This window comes from Aythya marila (assembly GCF_965140915.1).
Source record: "Aythya marila genome assembly, chromosome: 2".
In the NCBI taxonomy this organism is placed as follows: Eukaryota; Metazoa; Chordata; class Aves; order Anseriformes; family Anatidae; genus Aythya; species Aythya marila.
In genome coordinates, this window is record NC_139043.1 from 32,031,385 (window position 1) to 32,056,862 (window position 25,478).

At 38.2% G+C, this 25,478-nt stretch overlaps 1 protein-coding gene across 1 annotated transcript in view; it reads left to right on the forward strand.

Annotated features, from left to right (window-relative positions):
* Positions 1–521: 521 nt before the first annotated feature.
* HDAC9 (histone deacetylase 9) overlaps positions 522–25,478 on the forward strand; it is a gene marked incomplete at its 3' end in the record, with an annotated part of 402,701 nt that continues 377,744 nt past the window's right edge. Inside the window, 1 exon segment of the mRNA XM_082754738.1 lies at positions 522–564. Within this exon segment, the coding sequence (XP_082610864.1) occupies positions 528–564 (37 nt within the window). The 5' untranslated portion in view covers positions 522–527.

Consider the following 25,478-nt stretch of genomic DNA (forward strand, 5'->3'; position numbering starts at 1 on the left):
TCTGGCTTGTAGTTTACGTTAAAAATTGCTGTTCATAGACTCCAAAGTCAGCTGGATCAGTTCTGTTAGGTAAATTGACTAATGATACATACAGATAATTTATTCCTCCATCCCCACTAATGCAGAATGGTCTGTGTTTTATTAGCTTCATTTCAAAGCAGCAATGAGGAAAAAGTACATAAGATATTTTTCCTACACACCCTCCCCCAACCCCCCCCCCCCCCCAAGTATGCTTGGATATTGTATCTAGTGTTTTATTGTGGCTCTGAGTATTAAACATCTTTACATCTGGTTTTAAACACAGCACTAATCCTACAAAACTGGTATGACTTTTTTTTTTTAAAAAAAAAAAAAAAAAAAAAAATAAAAGGAGGAACTGGGATGGTAAGCTGAATTATGAGCCCACATAGTTAGGTACTGCTGCTATAAGAAGTGGGAGGGAATAACAGAACCAGTTAGTTGACTAACCACTTCCCTTCATTGTTGCTTTTAATATTAGAACAGCCTTGCTAGCTTTCTAAACCACCATGAGTTACAAAAATGAGACAATGTACGCTCTTGCTGGTAAGTTCCTTTCCTTTAAGATCTAAACTGAAACTAGAATTGGAATTGATCCTCAGTGATTTAAATCTGAATTAAGATATATTGCTTTATGTTTTCCATAATCACAAAGAATATGGTACAATGTGGTGTTGTTTGTAGTAAACAAATCTAGGTGGTTAAGTTCCTGCCTTAACAGCAGATTTTCTTCATGCAGGGTCAGAAGGGTGTATCCCTTGGTAAGTTACAAACTTACTACTGAAGTAATAATAACAGTTGAAAAAAAAAACAATGCAAGCCTGTAAGGTCAGAAAGGTGGTTTAAATGACTTTTTTGAATGAGTGTAAAATGAGCTTCCATGTCTCTCTCAAGTACTGTGTGCTGTTCTGTGCTGTTCTTTCATGAGCTGCAGTCATGTATGCTGGTTGCTATTACTACTCGGTAGTTGGAAAATTCCTGTTTTGTGGTTTCTGTTGTGGGTCCTATTAGTAGTAATTATCATAGTTAAAAATCCTAAATATTAGACTAAAGCACAGGTGTAGATGCTCTTTTTGGACTGTGCCTGTTAGGTATATTTATGTATATTTCATATATATGATACATTAAAATAAACAAATGCTGTTCAGTCGTATATTTAGAAATAAGACTAAATAACCTGATGTGATATTTAAGGCTGAAATGAATTTTGTTTTTAATCTTGCTGTGCTCATGGAATTGTCAGTCGATGATACAAACTGTAAGAAGTAAAAGCCTAGTGTCTCAAGAGAGCTACAGTTAAGGCTTTAGCCTGTTTTTACTGGTCCGAATGGGAATTCAGTTGGATTCTCAGTACTGAGCAAAAAGCTCTAACTGGAGTTTCAGCTGTAACAGTTATTTCTTTTTGTCTTATCTGCAATGTATCTGTGAAGTGGCTAAATATACCCCAAAACTAGGGAAGGACATAATAGTTCATACTCTATTTTAGCACTGTTCATTTAGTGGGATGCGATAGCTTGTGTTTCAGTATATTTATTTACTCAATAGATTTATGTGAAATGTATTGTCAGCTTTAAAATGATATACCTGTCCTCATAAATCAAAAACAAACAAACAAACAAAACCCCACAAAAAAAAAAAAAAAAAGACAACATAAACCAACCAACCAAAAAAAAAAAAAGCCAGGTGTTTTTTCGATGGAATGCATCATTTTAAAAGGTGCCAGTATTTTTTTTAGGTTCTTCATTCAAAGCCTGAACTAATAATTACCTTATTGCAAGCTCTCTATTCCCATTAATGCTCAACAATTTCTGCAACAGGTACTTTCAAAATGTCTTCTATGTTTTCTGATCACATTTGGATATTCGCTCTGAAAGACAAAAAGATTAAGCCAAATATTTTGGGAATTTCATGAGGTTTATAAATAAGCTTTTGAAATTACTACACCTCAGTTTCTATTCTCTTGCTGTAGAGGAGTAGAAGTGATTCCCTTTGAATCTTGCACAGGAGGAAAGGATGGACCATTTCCTGAAGATTCAGCTCGGAACAACCTTGAGTTAGCCAGCCACACTTGACCTAGAACGTGGCTTTACTGTAATAAAAGGGCTTTCACCTAACCTATTGTTAATATCAATGTTTTTGGAGAGCCATAAGCAAAGCATCCAGTAAGTCTTGTAAGGAGAGGGAAAAAAAATCTAAACAGCACACAAGTTATAGGGGTAGTAATGGCTGAAGCATGTGTTGATTTTCGAAGTCACCCGTATTGGCCATCTGAACAAAATGAGTACAGCTAGCAAGCCATTTCTTCTTACTTAAGTGACAAACAAAATAAGCTCGCTTTGCAGAGATCTTAACCCTAAATATTTCCCTCTGCTTTAACACTGAAGTTAATATTATTAATCCCCAGTTGCCCGCAATGTGGGGTCCTCCTGCAATTCTTCAACTTCCCTTCATTCACATCGTTAAAAAAATTTTTGGCACCTAAGAGCTTTCTGTGTTGCAGTGTTCAATGCCAGACCCTCAGCAAATCTGCACTGTTCTTTAGAGCTTTGGTGCACCTATGACAAGATACACAAAGCAAAGGGCTTGGTCAATGCTGTTTCCATTTGTCACCATGCCCGAATTATGGAGATGTGTGGTCATCCCAGTGTTCATTAGAGCCAAAAGCCAATGAAGCAAACAGCCTGATCCTCTCCCCCTTCACCTAGACTCCCAAGTGACAGAGCTGAAGCAGGCTGGTTTCCTGCGTGTTGAGGGAAGTGTCTGTCCTCCCTTGATGTAAACCCCACAGAAGGATCACTAATAAAATCTCTTTCCTCTCCCAGCTGCCATTTTTGGGAACGTAGTATGTTTTGGACCGTGTCAGGCTTGGCAGAAATCATTCTGTGAATTCAGAAGTTATTGTGATGAGGGCTTAACGGATAAGTTTCATTTCCGTAGGAAACCAGGCTAAAAATAAGTTCCTAGCTCTTCTGTATGTAGAGGAAAATTTTATAATGTTAGTACCAAGTTTCTTGAGAAATGGGAAGCAAAAAGCAATTGTTTTTAAAAACAGGACATTTTAGCCAAATGGTGTGGAGGACCTGTTGCTTATCTTTTAAGCTACTGAGTTGTCAACATTTTTTCCTCTTCTCTCTGGCATTCAGACATGCTTACAGCTGTTCCTGAGGCTCTCTCTTTTTGGTATTAGAAACAGACTTCGTGGCTTAGAAATCTGAATATTTTATTGTTTGTGTTACCAGAGCCTAACCTTTGGGACCCAGAAGCTCTCCTGTGTGTAAGACCACTGTTTCCAATCCAGCATTTTGTCTCAGAAATTTCCTAGAAAGTGATTCCTATGTTATCCATCCCAATATTTGTGGCATTAATAGTCTTAACAAGTGTGCTTGTCTTAGTGTTCATATTAACTGTTCGATTAACTGTCACTGAAATGAATGAATTTCATTGAGCTCTGAGTATTTGAGGATGGGAAGGGTAGAAAATTCCTTCAAGCCAGGAAAGCCACTTTTTGAAATCTGTCTCCAGGTACAGCTTGCTGGTAGAGGATTTTTCTCCTCTAGTTCCTATTCTTTTGCAGTTTGTTTTTCAAACAATAAATGTAGTACAAAATAGGTTTGGACAATGCTCTTAGGTGTATGGTTTGATTTTTTTTTTTTTTTTTTTTTTTTTTTTTTTGTGCGTGTGTGTGTGTGCTCCTGTGTGGAGCCAGGAGCTGGACTCAATGATCCTTGTGGGTTCCTTCCAGCTTGGGCTATTCAGTGATTCTGTGATGACATCTTGTATATTACCACTCCTCAGAGTGGGATGGCACCTGGGGTACTTTAAGTAATGGTTCTAAAATCTGATGGCATAGTACTTCTGTAGATGGGGGGGAATGGCGGTGGTGGGGTCTTTAATGCACTCAATCTGTGCAGTTGTTTCTGAAGGCATGTGAAAGAAATGAAGCTGTCCAGAATTTCATGGTTTATAGGATGAGGTACGCAGGAGATCCATCTGAATGTCTCTGTGGCAAATACACATTCCTTTGTTTCATGTGTCTGTAGTCTCACTCCCCATCACAGGTACTTAAAAGGTCCATACTGTATTTGTGGTCTTCTGCAGTTACCGTGGAGAGCAGGTAATGCAGGAGCCATGATTAGGATTTTATATCATTTCCAAGGTGCACTCTAATCTTCAGTACCAGTGCTCCTGTGCTGATAAAAAGATAATTTCAATCACGTTTAGAATAAAAGTGGGCTTTTATAGTTCTAAGTACATTTTTTTTTTTTTAAATCCAAAAGGAAGACTGTGGTTATGAAGCCCAAATTAGTCAGATTTGGAGGGTTTGTAGCTTGTAGGAAGTAGCAGCATTTTAAAGCTTCTCTGTTTCTCCAAGCTGCTTCCTCTAGAACTCAGATAACGTCAGTGCAGGTCTGGCAGTACAACTTCTGAGAGTTACTAGATAATTTTAAATAATACAGTTCACTGAATATTATGATGCATCAGAGGAGTTTGTTGATTCAGTTATCTACCAAGTGTTGGTGGAAGATGAAGTGAAACAGCAATAGTTGTAATTGTATCAACAAGTTCTGTAGGAACAGAGTTAAAATCCTCAAGTAACCACTTGAGAATATTTTAATGGAGGCTGGAAAACATTTGTCCTATTTGGGCTTCTGTTTGTAATGATGTCTCTTGTGTCATAAATGTTGATAAGTCATTTTTATTCTTAATCATAACTTTTGTCAAATATTCTGGTAGGAGGCGTAATTGCAATCTGTTTGAAAGTAGAGGAAGCAGGAGAGTATACAACTTGGTGAGAAAGCGTAAAAAGCTCCATATTTACAGTTGGATTTAATATAGCAAATATGAAATAACAGATGCTGATAATTGCTATCACTCTGACCTCTCCTTAGTGCTGTTACTTTTTCAAAAAAATACGCTTATTAATTTGATACTCTTAACCAAGGCTGTTACTAGAGTTCTCCTATTTCTTTTATAATTAATTTTGGCTTCATTAATGAAAACAATCCTGCTGCTGATTCTGTAGTTTGTAATCCTGGTAATTGTGTATTTTCATTAATTTTTTTATAGTTTGTCAAGTCTTTTTCATATAAGAAATTGTATTGCTTCTATTTATTTAAGAGATTGTACGATTCACGAGGGTTCTTTTGTTTCTTATAAGATCTATTTACAAATTCTATGCATTTTGTACTAAGGCAAAGATTGCTGGACATCGTTTTAATACAGTAGAAAATACTCACTGAGGAGATAAACAGTACAGTTTGTTGAGTAACAGTGATCAGCATTATTAGTTTAATCCTTGGTATTATGCTTCCACCTCCTTTCGTGGATGTCTTCATAGGGAGAAGGTAAAGAAAAGAAACAGATTATTTTAGGCAGGTGACCACATCATTTAAGAAATGTTACGAATTTTAAGATGTGAGGTCATAAGCATGTTTTAGAGATTGTGACTTTATTATTATTTTTTAACTATCTTATAGATTTCTGTTTGCCAATATTTTAGCAAGATTACTAACATGATAACTTGGAAGAATGAACTTTTATATGAAAATATGTGGCAAAGTGGGAGTAAAGTTATGCCAGTTGAATTTTTGACTGACAGATGAAGTTTTTTCTTGTATTTTTCCCCCTCTGTTGTGTTTTACCAGAACGTGGAGAAGACTTGACTGTGAGAACCAGGTTTATCCTTTTTTGTACTCTGAATTCAACATGCAGCTGAACCTTGTTTAATAATAATTCGGCAAAAATTCTGAAGAATATATTTTTCCTAGGCATGTGTTTGTCTGAAAGTGCCGTGCAATATTTCCGTAGTGAATATTTGTTGTTTATAACCCAACCATTTTCTCTCTAATATCATGCACATCTTTCTTACGTACCTAGTGTGGAGATGGAATTAGGAGAACTGCTTTATTTTCCATGAAGGCATGGCAAAACTTGGAGTATGTCAGCTGAGGAGTATTATATCTTAAGTTAATTATTTGCTAATTAATGTAGGGTATTTATCATACTTGAACACATGTGTAGACCAGAACAAATGTGTGGAAATATACTATTTCACAAAAGCATCTCTAGTGCTTTGAATTGATTCACAGTAAGTTAATTACATGGCGGAGATACAGAATCGTTCTAGAATCTGATTCAGGCTTAAAAATTACATTTTCTGTTATTTATGTGTGGTTCTTAAACATAAAACCAAAAGTCATGGATAGCCTGCAGGTTATGTATTTGAGGAAAATAAACTAAGCATGTACTTGCATGGTGATGTTGTGTTGTGTATGTAGGTAGGATCCACTCATATTTCTTGCTTCCTGTGCTCTTCACTGTGATAATCTGTTCCTTCTGCAAGACAGCATTCTAGACTCTCTTCGGTTTTATGGAATTAGATGAGGATCTTGGTTATCTACTGTCCTATTTGCGAAGAATTACCATAACAGGGATGCATGTAAGTGTAGTATTTTATTACATTTTCTGTGAGATACAGTAAATTACCTCGACACACTATTCCTTGTCCAAATTTATCTTTATTTCTTAATGAGACAAAACCCACAAACAATTAAAGAAATATATTTATCTTTCATTTTTGTGGAATAGAGTTTTCAGCAGTTTGTATCCATTACATGACTATGCTACTTTCTTGGGTGGCAAAGCTGCAACTTTCCCTTGGGCCTTTCTAAATCTCACCTAGTTCAGGGAGCTACTTTGGCTCTATTTTCAAGTCCAAAGTACAGCAGTATACTGTCCCCGAAAGTTATCTTTCTAACCCATTTTTATGAAAATTAGCCATGTTTCAAATACTAAATCTGTTTCAGAATTGATTCAGCTGCTTCCCGTCATCATTCCCTCATCAGTTTTACCATAGCAAAATTCATAATCCTGATTGTGTTCTCATAGCTATAACATCAGTAGGTCAGCACATCCTTCTTAGCCAGATGTGAGTTTGCTGTTTCCATGTGGCAGACAGCTGGAAGATCATCCTGCCTGCATCCCAAGCTTACAGTGAGCTGTGCTGGTTCTATGCCTAAACTAGAACTTCTTAGCACCTAGCGTTTAGTGCTGTCCTGATTGAAGTTAAACAGCTTTCAGTAAGCCCAGGAGGCAGTCAGCTTTACTGCATATTCCTGCAAAGATGTTAATAGTATTTCCATTTAAATCCATGGCAACTCTTCCCTTCTGTGCCTGTCCATGAACATGTATACACGTTGACTCCTTGGTTTGAAAGAAGACATGAAGATAACAATGGATGATCTTCAATTAGGATCTAGAATAATGACTAGAAGACATACTCTAGTAAAGAGATTTTTTGTTTTTGAGGGAATTTGCAGTTAGGTGCAGTATAGAACTGTACATATGGGACAGTATGTAACTGCTGTATGCTTGGAGCCTTGTGGTGGTTATACCCTGTTGGGCAGGTGAACTCTACCACAACCACTCTCTCACTCCCCCTTCTCAAGGAGAAAGGTGGAAAAAATACAATGGAAAGGGCTCAAGGGTTGAGATAAGCGCAGGGAGATCACTCACCAATTATGGTCATTGACAAAACAGACTCAGCATAGGGAGATTAATATAATTTATTGCCTATCACTAGTGGACTAGAACAGTGAGAAACTAAAAGCAAACTAAAACCACTTTCCTCCCCTTCTCCCTCATCCCCCTGAACAGTGAAGGGGAACAGGGCATAGGGGCTGTGGTCAGTCTCCACCACTCTTTCATGGCCACTCACTGCCCCTGCTCCCCATGGGGTCCCTCCCACGGGATGCCACCCTTCCCAAACTGATCCTGAGTGGGCTTCCCACAGGCAGCAGCTCTTCAAGAGCTGCTCCCACATGGCTCTGTACCACAGGGTCCATCCCCCAGGAGCAAACTGCTCCAGCACAGGTTCCCCATGGGCAGCAGCTCTCCCCAGCTTCCCTGCTCCTGCATGGGCTCCTCTCCACAGGCTGCAGCTCTGGCCCAGGGCCTGTTCCTGCAGGGGCTCTCCATGGGCCGTGGCCTCCTCCAGGCCATATCCACCTGCTCCACCAGGGGCTCCTCCACAGGCTGCAGGGGAAGTGCTGCTGCATGTCTGGAGCACCTCCTGCTCTCAGACATATATTTTTTTGTTTGTTTGTTTTGTTTCTTTCCCCCTTCCTTAACTCTGCTCTCCCAAAGGCCCAACCAGTGTCGCTCCCTGGCTGGGCTCTGGCCAGTGGCAGGTCCCTTTCGGAGCTGGCTCTGACCTGACATGGGGCAGCTGCTGGGCTTTGCTCACAGAGGCCATCCCTGCAGCCTGCGTGTTATCAAAACCATGCCACATAAACCCAGTAGAAACCTGAAGTCAAAACAATCTTTTATGAAGTTTTGTTAGGAAAGCCATTTCTCTTTCAGTTGTGCTGGTACCCTCACTGTCTTTCCCTGTGATGTCTCATTCTCAGTCAAAGCTATTGAAAGATATAATTTGCCTATTGTAAATAAAAACAGGAAAAGAACTATCCTGGTTTCCTCATTTTCTTTTAAACAAAGAATGTATTCCTAAAGTCTAAATATGCCTTACCATTTGGAAGTGGGGATGTTTTGATGTCAGAAAAAAAATTGAATGTTAAACAAGTCTGTCTTTGTGAAGTTAAACAACTATATATGCAAATAAAGTCATTCCTCTAATTAAAATTCAGTTGGTTATTAAAAACGGAATTAAAATGACAGTGAAAGAACAGCCTCAGGTGTATGACTGTGCATTTTAAAGTGCTACATTTAATGTTTATGCAGAAGGTTTTTTATATTTTAGAAAGTGATTAGCACCTTGGCTATACTGCTTTCAGGATTTTTTTTTTTTTTTTTTTTTTTTTAACAGTGCATACGATTTCCAGATTTTCTTTCAATATTTGTGACCTACTTAGAAAAAAAGTTCTGATTAGGACCGTGTAATATACTCCCTCAGTTTAGAAGTGCCTTTGGGTAATGTATTGTGGAGAAAAGTAATCTCATCTAGGAGCGTAAATGGACCCTATCACATTTTAAGATATAGATTTTTTTTTTTCCTTTCTATTCTCTGTGCCTAATTTAGTCCTCAGATGCAGCTCTCTGTTTAATGAATCCACATTCAACTGCCATGCTTTACCAAGAGCTTAATTCTGTTTGCATACAAATTCTTTTCTTCCTTGGTTGATTAAAAAGAATCCCTCCCTTTGAAGTCAGATGGCACAAATAGAGCCTAACAAGTTGTTTGTTATGAAATTAAGCTTTTGATTATTTCTCATTTTTAGAGTTCTATAAAGAACTACATAGCAAGCAGGGTATAAACAGCTGTGTCCCCAAAAGGCAAAGGTGACTTCTAGTTAGGAAAAACCTGGAGGCAAGTGGAACACAAGTGAACACAGAGCACCGTGCCCTCCAGCTAGACTGCAGAGGGACCAGAATGGTTTGGAAAGGACTCTACAGTTCCCATTTCTTTATTTATCTGCCGTCCCATGAGTCCCATGATGAGCATTTGTTAATGGGATGGACAGAACAGGATATTGTGCATTACCTGGGAATTGTTGAGAGAGTTCCTAATTACTTCTCTTTCAAAATAGTTAATAGCTGCAAATGGTTCTGGAAAAGACAGTCCTTCCCTAAGATATATTGAGGAGTAAGAGATGGCACATTTAGAGTTGAAGAGGAAGAACATCTTATAGAGGTCTTCTGCATTGCTTCACCTAGAATTTATATGTGGGCATTGGTGGTAAAGACCTGTCTGTCATCACCGTAATTTGCCTAAGATGAGAATGGCTAACTCCCAGTTTGGGGGTGGATTAGGTAAAGACTCATAAAGATCTATATAATAAATTCTTGAGTTTGCCTTTTGTAATTAAACATGATCTTTTGGCTTTAGAGGCTCCCACCCCACTTTCTGAATTTCATTTTTTTTTTCAAGGTGTTTGATGGTGATCATACTTAGATACATTTTGCATTTTTTCCTCAAAGTTGGTTCTTGTACTACAGTAAACTGAGTCAAAACATATTTGGGGTGCATACTGTCAGTCCTTAAGAGAGCTGTCTAATCACACAGGATGACCGTAAGCCTCTGGAGAAAGATTTCTTTTTTTGTTTGTTCTCTTTCTGCCTCATTCATCTTCATGTATTATTATAGATAAGGAATGCAGTACTGGATTACAGTTATTTGTACATTTAATATGTGACATTGTTTGACGAATACTTCTCTGTACTGCATTTTATTTTGACTCTGAAATCACAGCCCAGTGTTACAAATTCAGTTATTCACACTGCAGTCCAAGTTCAGTGCTTTTGGTAATGACAATAAATGAGATGTTCTTTTTCAAATAGAGTTCTTCTGCATTATTTCAATTCGTTTTAATTTTTACTGTATTTAAAAATGCCATTTTGGGCATAACTAGCTAAGTTTTCCTTCCCAGTCTAATTGCCTTTAATAGGAATTCATAGTTCATAAACTTGACAGGGTGCAAAAAAATATATATATGGTTGGAGAAGTAAATGGACAGAATACAGAATCACAGAATTTCTAGGTTGGAAGAGACCTCAAGATCATCGAGTCCAACCTCTGACCTAACGCTAACAGTCCTCCACTAAACCATATCGCTAAGCTCTACATCTAAACGTCTTTTAAAGACCTCCAGGGATGGTGACTCCACCACTTCCCTGGGCAGCCCATTCCAATGTCTAACAACCCTTTCGGCAAAGAAGTTCTTCCTAACATCCAACCTAAAACTCCCCTGGCGCAACTTTAGCAACCTAAGCACTGAAAATAATATTACATCATTTTTATGTTATGAAAATATTCTGAACAATTCAACTATTTCCTGGATTTAACCGGGATGGTTACTTTGTAAAATCATCTCCAGTAATAAATGTCTAAGTAATAGGCCTTAGCAGAGGAAAAAAATATTTTCAAGCTGTAGGTAGAGATTTTTTCAATTGTGTATCCATCCATGTATTGAATTTTTTAAAAAGCAAAAAATATAAAAATTCCGTAATTACTTCTTATAATGCTATTTCAATATTCAGTTGCAATTTCATAATGTGAGTTACATGACTGAAGGAAAGTTGAAATGTGGTAAGAACAGTTTTATTGCTGTCAAAACCACTTATTTTTAATTTACTCTGTAGTTGTGTAGTACAAGATTGAGATTGTGGTGGAAGCAGATAAAGATGTTGGAATTTATCTCTGAGTTCACTGTGTGTGAAGCCATTTTTGTTCTCTGTGATTTTTAAATTTTTAAAATTTTTAAAATTGTTTTTCCTTTCTATTATTTCTTTGGGTTCAGGTTTGTAAAAGAATGCAGAATTGATGCCAAATCACTTCATTGAACTTAGTAAAATTACCAAAAAATATATTATTCTGAAAACACTATCCTTGATTCTTTCATAAACTAATTTATTACACATATATTTCTTGGTAGGAAATAGAGAACTAAACTTTGTATGGCAGGTTTTTCAGGAACTTAGGACTTATTAAAAGTGAAATGAATTAAAAGTGAAGTGAAAAATAGACTGGGAAAGTCTAAATGACCACCCATGGCAACTGATGTTGAAATCTATCTGTATGCTCTGTTATTTTTAAAAATACCTGTGGAATGTTTAGAAAATTACTTGTTATACAGCTTTTGTTCTCTCTCTTTTTTTTTTTTTTTTTTTTTTTTTCTTTTGTCAGTATTGTCAGGAGTAGAGAAAGGAAAAGGTTGAATAGATACAGTGATAAAATAAAAGGCATTGTTTGCAGAACTGTGTACATTTTATTTACATACTTGTGTAACGATAGCAGTGTTCCTCTAGTTTTCTGTTCTCTTTGTTTAGTCACATATCAAGTTATTATTCCTATCTCAACACAGATGCCAAGTAGGTGGCTAGCTGTAATTTTTTTTTTATAAGGGCAATGATATGCTTACGTTCCTTCATTGGAAAATGAGGTTTGCTTGCAAGCGTATGCCTCTTAAGTGTGTTCTTCAAGTACTTTGTATGCATATCTCGTCATATTTATTTTTCAGATCACTATAATAGCATAGTAGTATAAACATATAATGCAGAGGGCAATACTACTTCTGGAACCGGACATGCGATTCATTCGTTGTATATGTAAACTTTGATCACATTAATTTTTTGGTCTGGCTTACTGGCTACACCTGTAGCATGCAATACAATAAATGTTCCTATATCAAGCAGCCATATTGTGTTTGCTGTGTTGACGTTTCAGGTGCCAATAAAGTATTGACACTTGTAAGTAACCAGATAGCATAAATTATGAAGTGTCTATGGCTGATGATGGCTTTTCAAGTCATGGGCTTGCAAAGCGAAATGAAACAAAAATGGTATTGGAGTGTCCCAAAGTAGATGTTGCACAGACTCCCACAACAAACAGATCTCTTGAACAGAGTGCCCAGTTGCTGGTCTGGATGGTGACTCCTTGAATGGGGTCTTCAGCTGGATTGGTGACTCTCCCCAGACCATGGGTTGACTGAATTCTTGTAGCTCAGCTGACTCATGGTCCTATGTAACACACACATGATCCATTGCTGTGGAGTATCTCAAATTATGGACAAATAATTTCCTAAATAATCTTAACTACAAAGGTTGTTGTATGTGGCTGTTTCTACATCTGCAGAAACAGTTTATTTTCAAGTGTCTTAGCTGCATACAATTTAGTTAATAATGCTGCAGAAGCTGCCTGAATGTCTCTCTGGAATGGGCAGAGACTCCACTCAAGTTGTTAATCTACACTGGAAGCAGATGAGTTTGTCAAGGCACAGCAGGACCTACCCAGGGGAATCATTAGAACCATTCCAAATTCCCGCATGGCAAGTTCCTTTAGTAATTAGTCAAATACTTAAGTATTTGCAACTTAAGTCCTTTACCTCATCTCTGTAGATAAGTACCTGGGGAGTTCCTGGACCACCCTGGGAATTAGACATAGTAGACGTAACAGATACAGTCCTGGGGAGAAAGAAGGGTCAAGAACCAGTTGCTTTTTCAACGATCTCTTCTTCAAGCTCAGGAACAATCAATCCTGATGTGCAGACAAACTAACAGAATTCGGACATTCGGCACTCGGGCATGCAAGAAGTCAAAGCAGGGACAGATGGCTGAAGGAATACAGAGCTACTGGATTAGAAGAGCCAGAATTCACATGGAATCGAATCTGTCAAGAGACATTAGAATAAGAACAACAAGAGGGATAAAGGGCTTCTGCAGGTGCATCAGCAGCAAAAGGAAAAACAAGGAAAATGTGTGCTCACTACTGAATGACACGGGGGATCTGGTGATATGGAACATGGAAAAGGCCAAGATACTCAATGCCTTCTGCCCCTCTGTATTTACTGGTAAGACTGACCTTCAGGAATCCCAGGTCCCAATCTGGGACCAGTGAGAAAGTCTGGAGCCCTGAAGGCTGCCACTGGCTAGAGAAGGATCAGGGAACACTTAAGCTGAACACAAACAAGTCCATAGGAGCTGATGGGATGCCCTCATGAGTGATGGTGAAGCTGGCTGATGTCATTGCTAGACCACTCTTGCTTATCTTTGAAAGATGGTGGTATTTAGGAGAAGTTACTGAGTACTGTAGGAAAGTAAGTGTCATTCCTTCATGAAAGGCAAAGAGGAGAGCATGGAGAACTGTGGTCTGATCAGCGTCACCTTGATCCCTGGGAAAGTGGTGGAACAAATAATCCTGGAAAACACTTCCGAACATGTGATGGATGAGCAGGTTATTGGGAGTCATCAGCATGCATTTATTTACGAAGGAGAAGTCATACTTGACCAACCTCATATAGCCTTCTACAATACAATGCTTAGGAAAATGGTTGAGGGTAAAGCAGTGGATGATGTTTCTCTTGACGTTAGCAAGGCTTTCAGAACTGTCTCTCATGACATTTATGCAGATAAAAGGAGAAATACAGATAGATAAGTGGGCTGAAAACTGGCGGAGTTCACAGGCTGAAAAGGTTGTGGCCTGCTGCCCAAAGGTCCAGCTGTAGGCCAGTCAGTTGCGTGCCTCAGGGGTCAATAACTGTTGCTAATACTGCTTCACAGATTCATTAAGCACCGTGGCAGGTTGGAGAAGTGAGCCACCAGCAGTATCATGGGACTTTGCATTTGTCTTTGTTGAACTTCAACCTGGGGAGGCATAACTCCGTGCATCAATACAGGTTGGGGGCCAGCTGCAGTTTTGCAGAGAAGGACCTGGGGTTCATGGTGGACAGGACATCGAACAGGAGCCAGCAATGCTCCTTGCAGCAAGGAGGTGTAACAGCCTCATAGGTTGCATTAGGCAGTTCTCTGTTTAGATATATGGCTCTGTCTTCAGAAATTTCAACATACGGATTTTTGAAAGATGTTTAAATATCTACATAAACAGAATCTTTGAAAATATAGCTGAGATGCAAATGTCCTGGCCTATGTGTTGTTTTAGTCCCCCCCACCTTTTTTTTTTTTTTCTTTTTTTTTTTTTTTTTAATACATAGCTATAAGTAGCTTTTGCAAGAGCTTAAAAATCTGACTGCTCTCAGGGAAACTGCTTCAAGCAGTTATACCTTCCCTTTATCTTCACCCCTCAAGTATGATTCTTAGAAATTAATGTGTAAGAATGAATGGGTTTAAAAGAAAAATGGTATTTGTTGTAAGCTGCAAAAATTGATTAGCTTTAGCTAATTATTTCATCCAAAACATGCTGTAATATAAATGTTATAGTTTAGTGGCAAAACTGCTATAATTTCTGGAAGTGTCTGTTATAGTGATGTATTGGGATAAGGCCGCCCCCCAAAATGGGTTCAAAAGTCAAATCCTGCTTTCGTGGGCCTAACGCTGCATACTGCAGGTTCTGGCTTTTTTGCAGTTATTCCTTGAAAGTGGCACTTTGGGGCATGTGCTGCTGTCACTTCAGGGTTCTCAGGGTAACTATTATATGTGAATTACCTAAGCCTTGTTTTGGCTTTCAAACACCCCATCCTCCAATAAATCTTCTTGAAAAGAAAATAAAAAGGCATAGATTTTAACATAGCATGTGGAGATGTGGAGTCACACACATTAGATGCCCTTCTGAAGTAGGGTAGTGCTTAAGTTATGTAATCCCAGGACCTTTTTTTATAGTGCCATTAAATAGATAATTGCTTCTCACTAGTGTGTGTTGCCAAGCCCACTTCTTTTGTTGGTGGGTATTTCTTTATCCTTTAAGTGCTTTCAAAAGAGCTTGCTAGAAAGTCCTGAGTATGTAACCATCGCAGGAAAATATGGGCAAATTTATAAAATCTGTGCTTTAAAAAAAAAAAAAAAAAAAAAAAAAAAAGATTGTAAGAGATATCTCATATTGTATGAAATAGTTGGCAGCCCTCCATGTGAAGGTTCACTGGATAGCAATTGTGTCTACTCTGCCTCTCAGACACAAGGTAGACGCTTTTGGAAAGCCAAGACTTTCCCAGGCTGAGGATTTCTTTGTCTTTTACAAAGCAAAAAGCAATTCTTCAAGGACTTTTTCAAGCTTCGGTTTAGTTCTGAGGTAAACTGAAATGAGGCATACAGCTGGAAAGTGTTTCAGAGAGGATCTGATAAAGGACTTCTGTGTAATCCTAAAATGTGTAACAACCTGAGGAGGTTAATATTGCTTGGAAAGGCTCTTGAGGTACTGATAAATTGCATGGATTACCTTCAAAGACTGCGGTGCTGTGTAGAACTGTGCTCCTGGAGGAAGGATGAACAGGAGCTGGGGGTACCCGGTGGTCACCAGGCAGAGCCCAAACCCACAGCACCTGCGTGGGATAAGCAAACAGAGGCAGGGCAGAAACCAGGAGAACAGGTCATAAGGCATCCTGATAGTCGGGCACGTCCCAGTTTTCGGGCTTTTGTTCTTTCTTGGTCTAATGGGTTGTGTTTCCCAGTTCAGAAGTGACTTGCTATTTGGAGAAGCAGTAGTCTAGGCTGAGTAAAGAAATAATAAAGTAAGTCACAGAGGGCTGATGCCATTTCCATTAAGCGAGAACCCCCTCACCCACTGCAAGGAGAGCAGGGTATTTGTGTTTGTCACAGGTGCAGTGAGATGCAGAGGTTTTGTCTGTGCCAAAGCTCACAAAAATGAATTTGCGTTTCTGTAAATTTCTTATAAAATGTTTCAAGTAGTTTAAAGAGAATCAGGTATATAAACAAACTCTGAAATCTCAAGAAAGCCGGTTGCCTGTGACAGTAGTGGTTTCCTGCGCTGACTTCAGGAAAAAAAAAAATTATAGCAATGGGCAGATGTTGTATAGAGAAGAGCTTAGATAAAATTTCTGTGGGTGCATAGTTCTGTTTTAGTTTCCATTTTGACCATTGCATGGATTCATTTATTTCTCATAATTGCACACGTACCATGTCCGTGATGGACCAGTTGACAATACTGGTAGTTACAGGATTTTCTAGCACTGCAAATTTTGAAATTCTTTTTTCAGTTGCTTATGTGCTTGCCCCACTTTACCTGTGTGGGATGAAATTTCCATGCTAGCTTTTTGCTGTAGATACTCCCAATTTGAAGCCAAATGCTTTGGCTGTTGCTTACAGCAGAGCTGAAGTATTTTCTTCTGCTTATTTTGAAATATTTTGTCAAACTTGTAAAAGCCTTTGACTCTGATTTCAAGTCAGGCACCTTTGTGCAGCCTGGAAAAAATCAAGCTGAAATTTCAGGAAAAGCTTCCCTTTCTTTCAAAGCATGCCAAGTGCCAATGCTTTTGAGCAAACGCATTTGTTAAAGTCTAAAAGGCGTACTGAGTGTGAGAGGTGGCTTGAAAAACAACTGCGCTTCACATAAAGGTAGAGGAAGCAAGTACTTGTTAAGGGTCCATGAGAGTAGACTCTAGGAGAAGCGCCCACTGGGAACTGAAACAATACCAGACACGTTATTAGGGATGTTAGGTCTGAGAGTGGTGCTGGCTGGGCAAGGAGACTGGGACAGGGAGCAGAGTGGTGAAACTGGCCGAGTAGGTGTGAGGGGGACTTGCTGCAGATGGCCAGACTGGGAGACAACTGGGCCGAAAATGAAGCTGTTGACTCCACTCAGCACCTGTGGTATAGAGGTTTCTCTCATGTTGTAGGGATGATGCAAACGCATAATGTATTTTAGAGTGATATGCATAATTTTGGTTTCAAAGGAGGTTTTAAGTAGTGTTCCATACCCTCTGTTTGGAACCTTAATCACTGAATAGGAAACAAGATTCGTAAAAGGTGTTTGCTAAGTGAGTAACGTTCATCCCTGATACAAGGATCTGAAGTAGCATGTGAATACTTAATGAATTATTTTTTATTTTTCATTTTTCATTTTTTTTTGTACAGTAAGGAATATAAATAAAACAGCCAAATTAAGATGTTGAAGACAATCCTAATACAAAGTTTAGTAATTTTGGAATGTTTAATCTTATGGCTTTAATTGTCTTCAAGCGTTTTTTGTTCATAAAATATGCATGTCAAAGGCTCGATAGTGGAGTCATGAAAACGAGCATTTCTGATGTTTGCATTTTCTTGGTGGTTTAATGTTGAAAGTCTTCATGGAGAAGTGTTTTGTTTGTTTGTGTTTTGTTTTTGCTAGGGAGAGGTAAAAGAGGAGATAAGTATGCATAGTGGTATATATATATCTCACTGGAGCACCTGTTCTTCCAAGTTTCATTATGTAAGGTATATATGGTAAACTGTGGCTGTAGGAAAGTAATGGAAACTCAATTTTCGCTGTCTATATATTTTACTACTTGTATTAGTCTTTTGCTTAAACACTTTTATCACGAATATAGCAAAATCCTTCAAACTCTTCTGAAAACATTTTGTCTCTTTGACAGCTTATTCTAAGTAGCTCAAGGAGTTGGGCTTTTTAAAGATAGTTTTTGATTTTAAGATAGTTTCTGTAATTAAATATTTTGACAAATTACTACCAGCTTTATTCTGCTGGCAATATTTTGACAGATGGGAGAAACTGCTTCAATCTCAGAAAAGTATTTCAAAGTAATAAAAAATTTGAAAGACTTAAAGATAACATTGTCTTCAAAAATATCACATTCAGACTTCTTTAATACTTGAATGAACTGGAGCTAGGACTTGATATGCTCATTGTGTTACAGGCATACTTCATTTATTCAGGATAATTTAAAAAGGGAGAATGAAAAGTATTTTGAAAAAAAATACATCTGTGTGAACAACTTCAGGATTTATAAAATCCAGGATACTCATTGTTCTATGTAATGCCTTTGTATTTGCTTTTATGTTAATTGAGGTAGGTAGCAAAGTATTAACCTAGAAGTCCCATTCTCGTGTGCATATTAATTATAGATGACACTTTTTTTTTGTTAAAGAGTCCTAAATGTAGGTGCATTCCTGATGTAATGTGCAGGTGGATGAAGCATGGCTTTACAGAAAAAAACTTGCTCTTCTCCAAACTCTCCCTTCTTTACTTTCCCCACCCCAAAGTACTGAAAAAAACATTCAAAATACATTGGGAAATTGATTTTTGGAGCTGGGCTCCAGGATTTTCTGTTGTAACAAATAGCATAGTACAGGTTAGTGATGCTGTTCTTGTGGACTCTGTGCACGCTGTGGTGCCCACTCTTTTACAGCTGCCAAATATTTGTTCCAGTAGTGGTAACTGCTTTACAACAGTATATTGTTGTAATGCACCACCAATGAAAACCATGCTGAATTGGTGCATGAGATTTCTTTAGGGATGTCTAAAGCACCTTCCACAGACCATTTTTGTTAGTTTTGTTTTCAGAATTATGATTGTATCTAAGGACCCTTACAAATGCTTTTGAGAAATTAGAAGGAAGTAGTAGCCTGCACAGAGATGAGAAATGTATTCTGTTTTTTCATGTTCATGATGTGTTTTGTTGTGTGCAGATCAGTTATTTTATGGATGGAAAATATATTTAAAGCTTCAAATGATGTACAGTTTATATTCAGAAAGAATAGATTCAAATTGATCTTAACTGCAACATATTAACTTAATTGGAATTGTAATAAGCATAGATTTATATATTTTGTATGGATAGGTTGAGTTTGCAAAAGGAACATGCAGCAGAATCAAAGCCTTTAAGTTTTAACCCTTCTTAATGAGATAGGTTTTTGAACATGAAGAAATACGGGTCTTTTAAACATTGTATTTCAGAGCCCAGATGATACCATAGATAAGATGGATGTTGTCACTGGAAGGCTGACATGGAAACAAGATTGACTCCTCCTTGTGTCTATGTACATGGGTGCATGCCCACATAATGTAACAACAATATTTCTACAAGTGCAAGTGTCTTTCTGCAATTTTTCTTCCAAACACTAAGCAGTGCCTATGCTAGCCAATGTTCTGCAAGGTAGTGAAACTCTTGCTATGACAGTTTTTATGGTTTGATTGTCTGAATCAAATCAAAGGATTTTAATAGAAATTTATATTCTATGATTCTACATTTCTTTAAAGGATGAATTGACTTCAAAAGACAGTGTTAGTTCTAGTCTTGAAAAGTACAGAGAAAACTACGTTTAAGTAAATATTGAATATGGAAACAAATTCTTAAAGATGATGAACTCTCACCTGAAAGAGAGGAAGAGTGAACTAAATATTCCTGCTTTTATCTTTCATGTAGTTGTGTCTGGTTTTATCCGTCAAAAGACAATTATTTATGCTAAGTGTATGTTAGCAGAAGCTTGCTATCCTCTAACCTTCCTTAAGGTTTTCCCATCAGTACCATAATTTGTGCCACAAGTCAGTTGCACGTGGAATGCAATTTTTTAGTATGAATGTGTGGGAAGAGGACATATACCATATGGGCTTCTCTGCATCTACATGTGGAAAACAACAACAACAAAAAACACAAAACAAACAAACAAAATGAACAGTAAACAGTGATAAATCTTTTAAAAATTTAAATGGCATAAGTGCTCACAGTATGTTTTTGGATGAATCTGAACATATTTTTTTAACGAATACTATTTTCTTCCTGGAGTATAATGTTGTAAGATTTGTGTGTTTTCTGAGTTACTAATGTGAGCACTATTCTCAATATATGTAAGAAATGGACTCCTGATCATGATAAAAATGCATCACCTTGTATTACAGAAAGATTGTTCTCAGTCTGAGTTCAGTCTTCTGAATCTTGAGCGTAATTAGAGATTGAAACAACTATATGAAAGGTACACAATGGAGATGCTTTGTTAAGAAGCCCACTTATTGGGTTCAAAATAACTGTTCTGTCTTTTTATTAGCTAATAATAGCTATCTTACACTATTTTATACATCTTCCATAATTCTAAATATCATGCTCCAGTATGTTTTATACCTGTGATCTGTTACAGTCTGTTTGTTTTATGTAAACCTGATTGTCAGTGCAACCAGTCTTGATTTAATTATTTTGAGTGCTTTTTGGATGAATTTATGATGCACTTTATCTAAGGTGCCCATTTGGGTAAAAGGAATTGATGTTCACCATCTGCGATTTTGAAATGGCTGGGGGTATCGTTACAGAGAGAAATGAATTAAAGTAGAAAATGAGTTATGTGCAACTTGGAACTCTTAAATTTAGTTTTGGTATCATCCCCTTGTAGTAAGTAGGAGAACTGTACAACAGCAGTAGGCTTGGCAGCAGTGTCAGTGGACCCCAGCTGGGCTGTGAACATGTGCAGGAGATCTGCCTGCCTTCCTCCCACAGGGAGAAGTAACACAGATCCCAGTGCTGGGCTCTGCACAGGCAGGTGCCCAGGTGCGATTGCCTGACCTCAGTTGTGTTTCCTACTGCTTGAGTAGCCGGTTTCTGTGCTCCTTTTGACACGCTTTTCCCTTTTCTCTCTCTTTTTTTTTTTTTTTTTTTAATTTATTTACTGAAGAAACTTTCATTCTATGGTGGCCTGTATTTCACTTCGCAAGTTTGTTCTTTGTGCTGGTTCCAATATTATAGGAATATTCTCTTATCAGTTTATCTTAACCACAAAATCTGTTTGTGTGTTAAGTGGTGCCAACATGAAGTTAGTTGTATAGCTATTAGTTACAGGGTTTCTGTTGGCTTATAACAGACGTAGAGTTGTGCCAACTGATCATCTGGTTCAGGATGATATTGACAATTTCTGATTTATAATTTAAGTAGTTCAGGAAGTATAATTTAAGTATAGTATTAAGCATAATTTAAGTAGTCCAGCTCTGGGCAATGTGTACCTGTGCCACTTCCGTGACGGCCTTTTAACCAGGCTGCCTTTTCCTGGTTACTGGACAAACAGGACAACTCAGCTGAGCAAACCTAAAACAAGTTTTGGCCTTTAACTTGGAAGTTTTCTCTGTTCATACACAGTATTTTGAGGAGTCTTTGCTGGGCAGGGTTTCTGTCCCCAGGTGCAAACCATACCTGAGGAAAATGGTGGCCCTGCCTTTTACTGTGAGTGAAATCAGTCAGAAATACGTGCCTTAGAACCTGAGGTCTGTATACATGCTTCAAAGCCTAAAACATGTATGACAGGTGTTTTTAGAGAAAATAATGGAGAAGGGCAGACAGGAGACTAGAATTAGAGTTCTTTAAGGATGAAATGCATTTAGCAAACATCTAAGAAATGGTTAGAAACAGGAAACAAAAAGTGGCCATGCATGGAGAAACTTGTCGTGAGGAATACCCACACTGTATGATCTGGATATCTGAGTTTCAGTACTGGGGGACAGTAGTCTAGATCTGCTCCTCAGTACTTTTTCATGCTGAGAATGATAAAAACTTGGGCAGGAAATGTTTTCACTCATGCTACCTATAGGCTTTCTGCTATAGGAGGCAGTTTTAACTTCTTGCCAAAGTTGCAGGGGGACTGACCTGCTAGCACTTTCTGGAGGAGACAGGTCATGTTCCAGTCAGATCACTTTGCTGCTTCCTTTGCTGTCAGAGGAATCCTGCTGCTTTTCTTTCATTCCAATTGGAACCTGCCAAACTTCCCCTCAACAAAAAAGCTCTGCTCTAGGGATAATCCATCATGATGGTGTGGTGTAACATTGACAGGAGCCAAATGTCATGGAATCTTCAAGCCCTGGGAGACTTCCCTTAATAACAAATGATCTCATTTTATCTTTTTTTTTGTTTAGTTCTCTTTGCTGAGGTCTTTGTCAGGCTTGGGCAGTGGTGTCTGGTTCTGTCTGGGCTTTGGAATGTCTGGCAGCATGCCCCGAGGAGTTTGGAGAGAGACCTTTAAGTAGTGATTTAACTGGATAAAATGGAAGGTGAGAGAGTTTCAGTACGGACCAGCTCTTCTGACTGAGAACTTCACCCATTGCCAGAAGGAGCAGAACATCTCTGTCCCACTGGGCAGGGAGTCCCAGTCCTGCCACCCTTTGCCCCCTTGTGCTCTGCATTGTCTCTGTTCAGTTGACTTCTCAGTGAGGCAGTCCCTTCTACAACACTGGCAGAAAACCAGCTGAGCCAAAGAATGGAATTATTTTTTGCAAGTTCACCAGATTGTATTAACCAGATGGATCTGGCAAGTACCAGAGCACAAGGTAAAAGGGTAGGCTATGCTGAAAAACCTCAGTAAACACCACTTTATGAATCCTTAAGTGGGTTTATTTTTCTCAAGCAAAATGACTCAAGGGGTAGTTGTGTCATGTGAAGGAGGAAACTCTTAGTGCAGTGGCTTAGAATCCAAAACTTGAAGCCGGTGTTGTTGTCAGATGTATCTAAAAACTTGATCTTCAGTTCATATAAAATAATCTGAAAAGATGATGTTCAGACTCCATAGATTAATAAAGCTTCTGATTTTATTTTATTTTATTTTTTTGGTCTGATACTAAAAAATTTGTGCAGTGAAAGCTCTGTAGCTCTGTGACAAATTTAGGAAGAAATGCTACAGGGTGCATAAACTTTGATTTGCTTTAGCATTGCTTGAAGCAAAGCCCTCGGTGTGTGTGGCATTTCACTAGTGTCTGTAAGTTAGATATCTTTTCTCAGGTGGCAGCTGTATTCAACCACATAGCGAAAACAACGTCAGAAGAGGCACAAAGCCTGTGTCTATTTGTGGAACATGCTGTTGTAGACAGACTGGGCTTCCTGCTTGTGAAAGGTAGATAGTACAAGACTGCTGAATAAATACTTCTCTTTATCAGAGGGTCACGTTGTTGCCTAGTTATCGCTTCACAGCTTTTCGTGCTGCAAGGTGCTAAAATAAGCCTTGTAAAATGGATGGTTCCACCTGGGATGATGGCTGGCCTGGATGCCTAAGGAGTGTTGGTGCAGAAGGCAGCAAAATGCACTCTCATTTTTTTTAAAGAGTAAATGTTTCTTAATTTAATCTGGAAATGCACCAATTCTGATTCTGAATCAATGTGGATTAGAATTATGAGGAGACTCTTCACTTACTGTTATGAACAATGGAAGAAATGAAGTGAGACTATCATCTTTCTAGAAGACATTCAGCTTGAGTTCAGGGTGCAGATCTAAGTGTGATATTGTAAGACTCTTAAGATGTTGAGGTTCTCAGATTACCACTTCCTCAAATGAAAACCTATTCAGTGATCTTCAGTAATGAACATCTTTGTAATAACTGCTTCATATGCTGTACTCTTTCCTGAATGAAAAGACTGTCTTACACCAAAAAACAATGAAGTCATCTACATTAAACAGATTGCTTTTCATTTTAAGCAGTTTTTGCCCCCCTCTTCCTCCCTGTTTGACCACACTCTGTGTCCTTAGACAGGATCAGGTACTTCTGAATTTAATGATGATTGAGACCTGCTCTGAAACTTCTCTGGAGCCAGCCAAGCCTAAACTAAGCCTGCCACCAGTTACCTAACCTGTCCTACTGTTCTCCAGGAGCTCTTCTTCAGAAGCATTTTTGTAACATTTTCATTTGGAGTCACAAGAGGGTGTCTGAGGTAGGGTTGTCCAGGACACTTCTGGTTTAGATTGTTTTTTACCTATTCTGTATCCAACTTCAGAATGGATAAACTCTAGTTCCTTCTCCACCGCTTTATTGTAAAGCGGTGGAAATGACATTTAGTTGTGAGAACATACTAAACATGTAATGACAGTAGTAGTTACTGGTAGTAACAACTGAATAAAAGACAAATTTTGAAGAAAATGGAATTTTTAAAAATGCTTATTTTTGGACTCTTTTATTCCCATTGTTTATTTTGCAGCTATTTCTGATACATGCATTAGATTATCCTATGCACTAATTGGTTTTGTATACACTGTATACATTTCTCCCTCCCCCCATATCACATGTGGAGCTATCAGTATTTTGTCATATTAGGAGACTTCAGAAACTTAACATGACTTAAGATCCTTGCGAATGCATGAGCTTGTGGCGAAATGTTCTCTCTCTGTCAATTAGCGAAACTGCCATATGGTGACTGGCCAGCAAATGGGCCACATTGCAAGTGCTGGCAAAGACATAACACACATACGTCACCAGGCGTATGTGGGCCTAGCTGTGAGGCACAGGCCTCCTCCCCCTGCGCCTCCCCTCCACACCTGTGTTCTCATGGGAAGGGGTCCTGGGCTGGGCAAGGAGGCATTGCAGAAGGCTGGTTTTAAGGGATGAATAAAAATAAGCTTCGTTAAAGTACCTTTTGTGATTTTAGAAGTACAAAGACAAGTAAAGGAACGTGTCTAAAAAACCTCTTGACCTAAGATTCAACTCCCTTCCCACCCCATTTTAGATTGAAAGTTTATTAGTAAAAAGAAAAACACTGATGTATTTTTTTTTTTCAGTTTTGAATCTCCTTTTATGTAGGAATCATCAAAAAGTAGGGTATGTATGGAAACTTCTGTTTCCAAGAGGTATTAGCCTAGTTTTTAAGGAGGAATTCAACATTCCCAGCATGTAAGATTATGTACGTGTGTTTGTGAACTTCATCAGAGGCTACAATTTTTATTTTAAGTTTTTGTTTGAAAACAGCATCTAACTTCTGGCTTTGTGGAGTGCGTTTAAGATTTGCAAGGCACCTACTTGGTTTTAATTACCAAAATGATCAACTTTCATTAAACAAAGAGATGCTTTCATGGTAGCAAGAAAATTAAAAAAACAAAACAGACAAACAAAAACCAAACCCCAGACTAAGCATCTTAAAGAGCTGGCTCAGCGGTAAATCTTCAGCCATTTTTCTGCCTAATTATAGGCAGTTCATTATAATTAAACAAGCACGCAGGTGGTGGTTGTAAGCTATATTGCAGTTGTACCTAAGGGTTTCAATCACAAGCCAGGGTATGATTATGCATGATGTTAAGTGAACACAGAAATGAAGCTTTGTAAACACCTCTGGGCCACACAAGTTTGTAAGGGGTGGTATTACCTTGTTGTCAACTTTTCTGGCTACTAACATTTGCTGTAGTCCAGTGCAAGAAATCTGAAGGTGGTATAAATGCACTGCTGCTCTTCAATAAAAATATTTAATGTGTTTCTTGCACATATTTGCTGTGTAAATAGTTGTTATGTCTGCACCTTTATCTTTCATGCTAGACACATGGTCAAACACTGAAGTGAAAACAATCCATACTTTCCATTATGTATATACGCTTCTC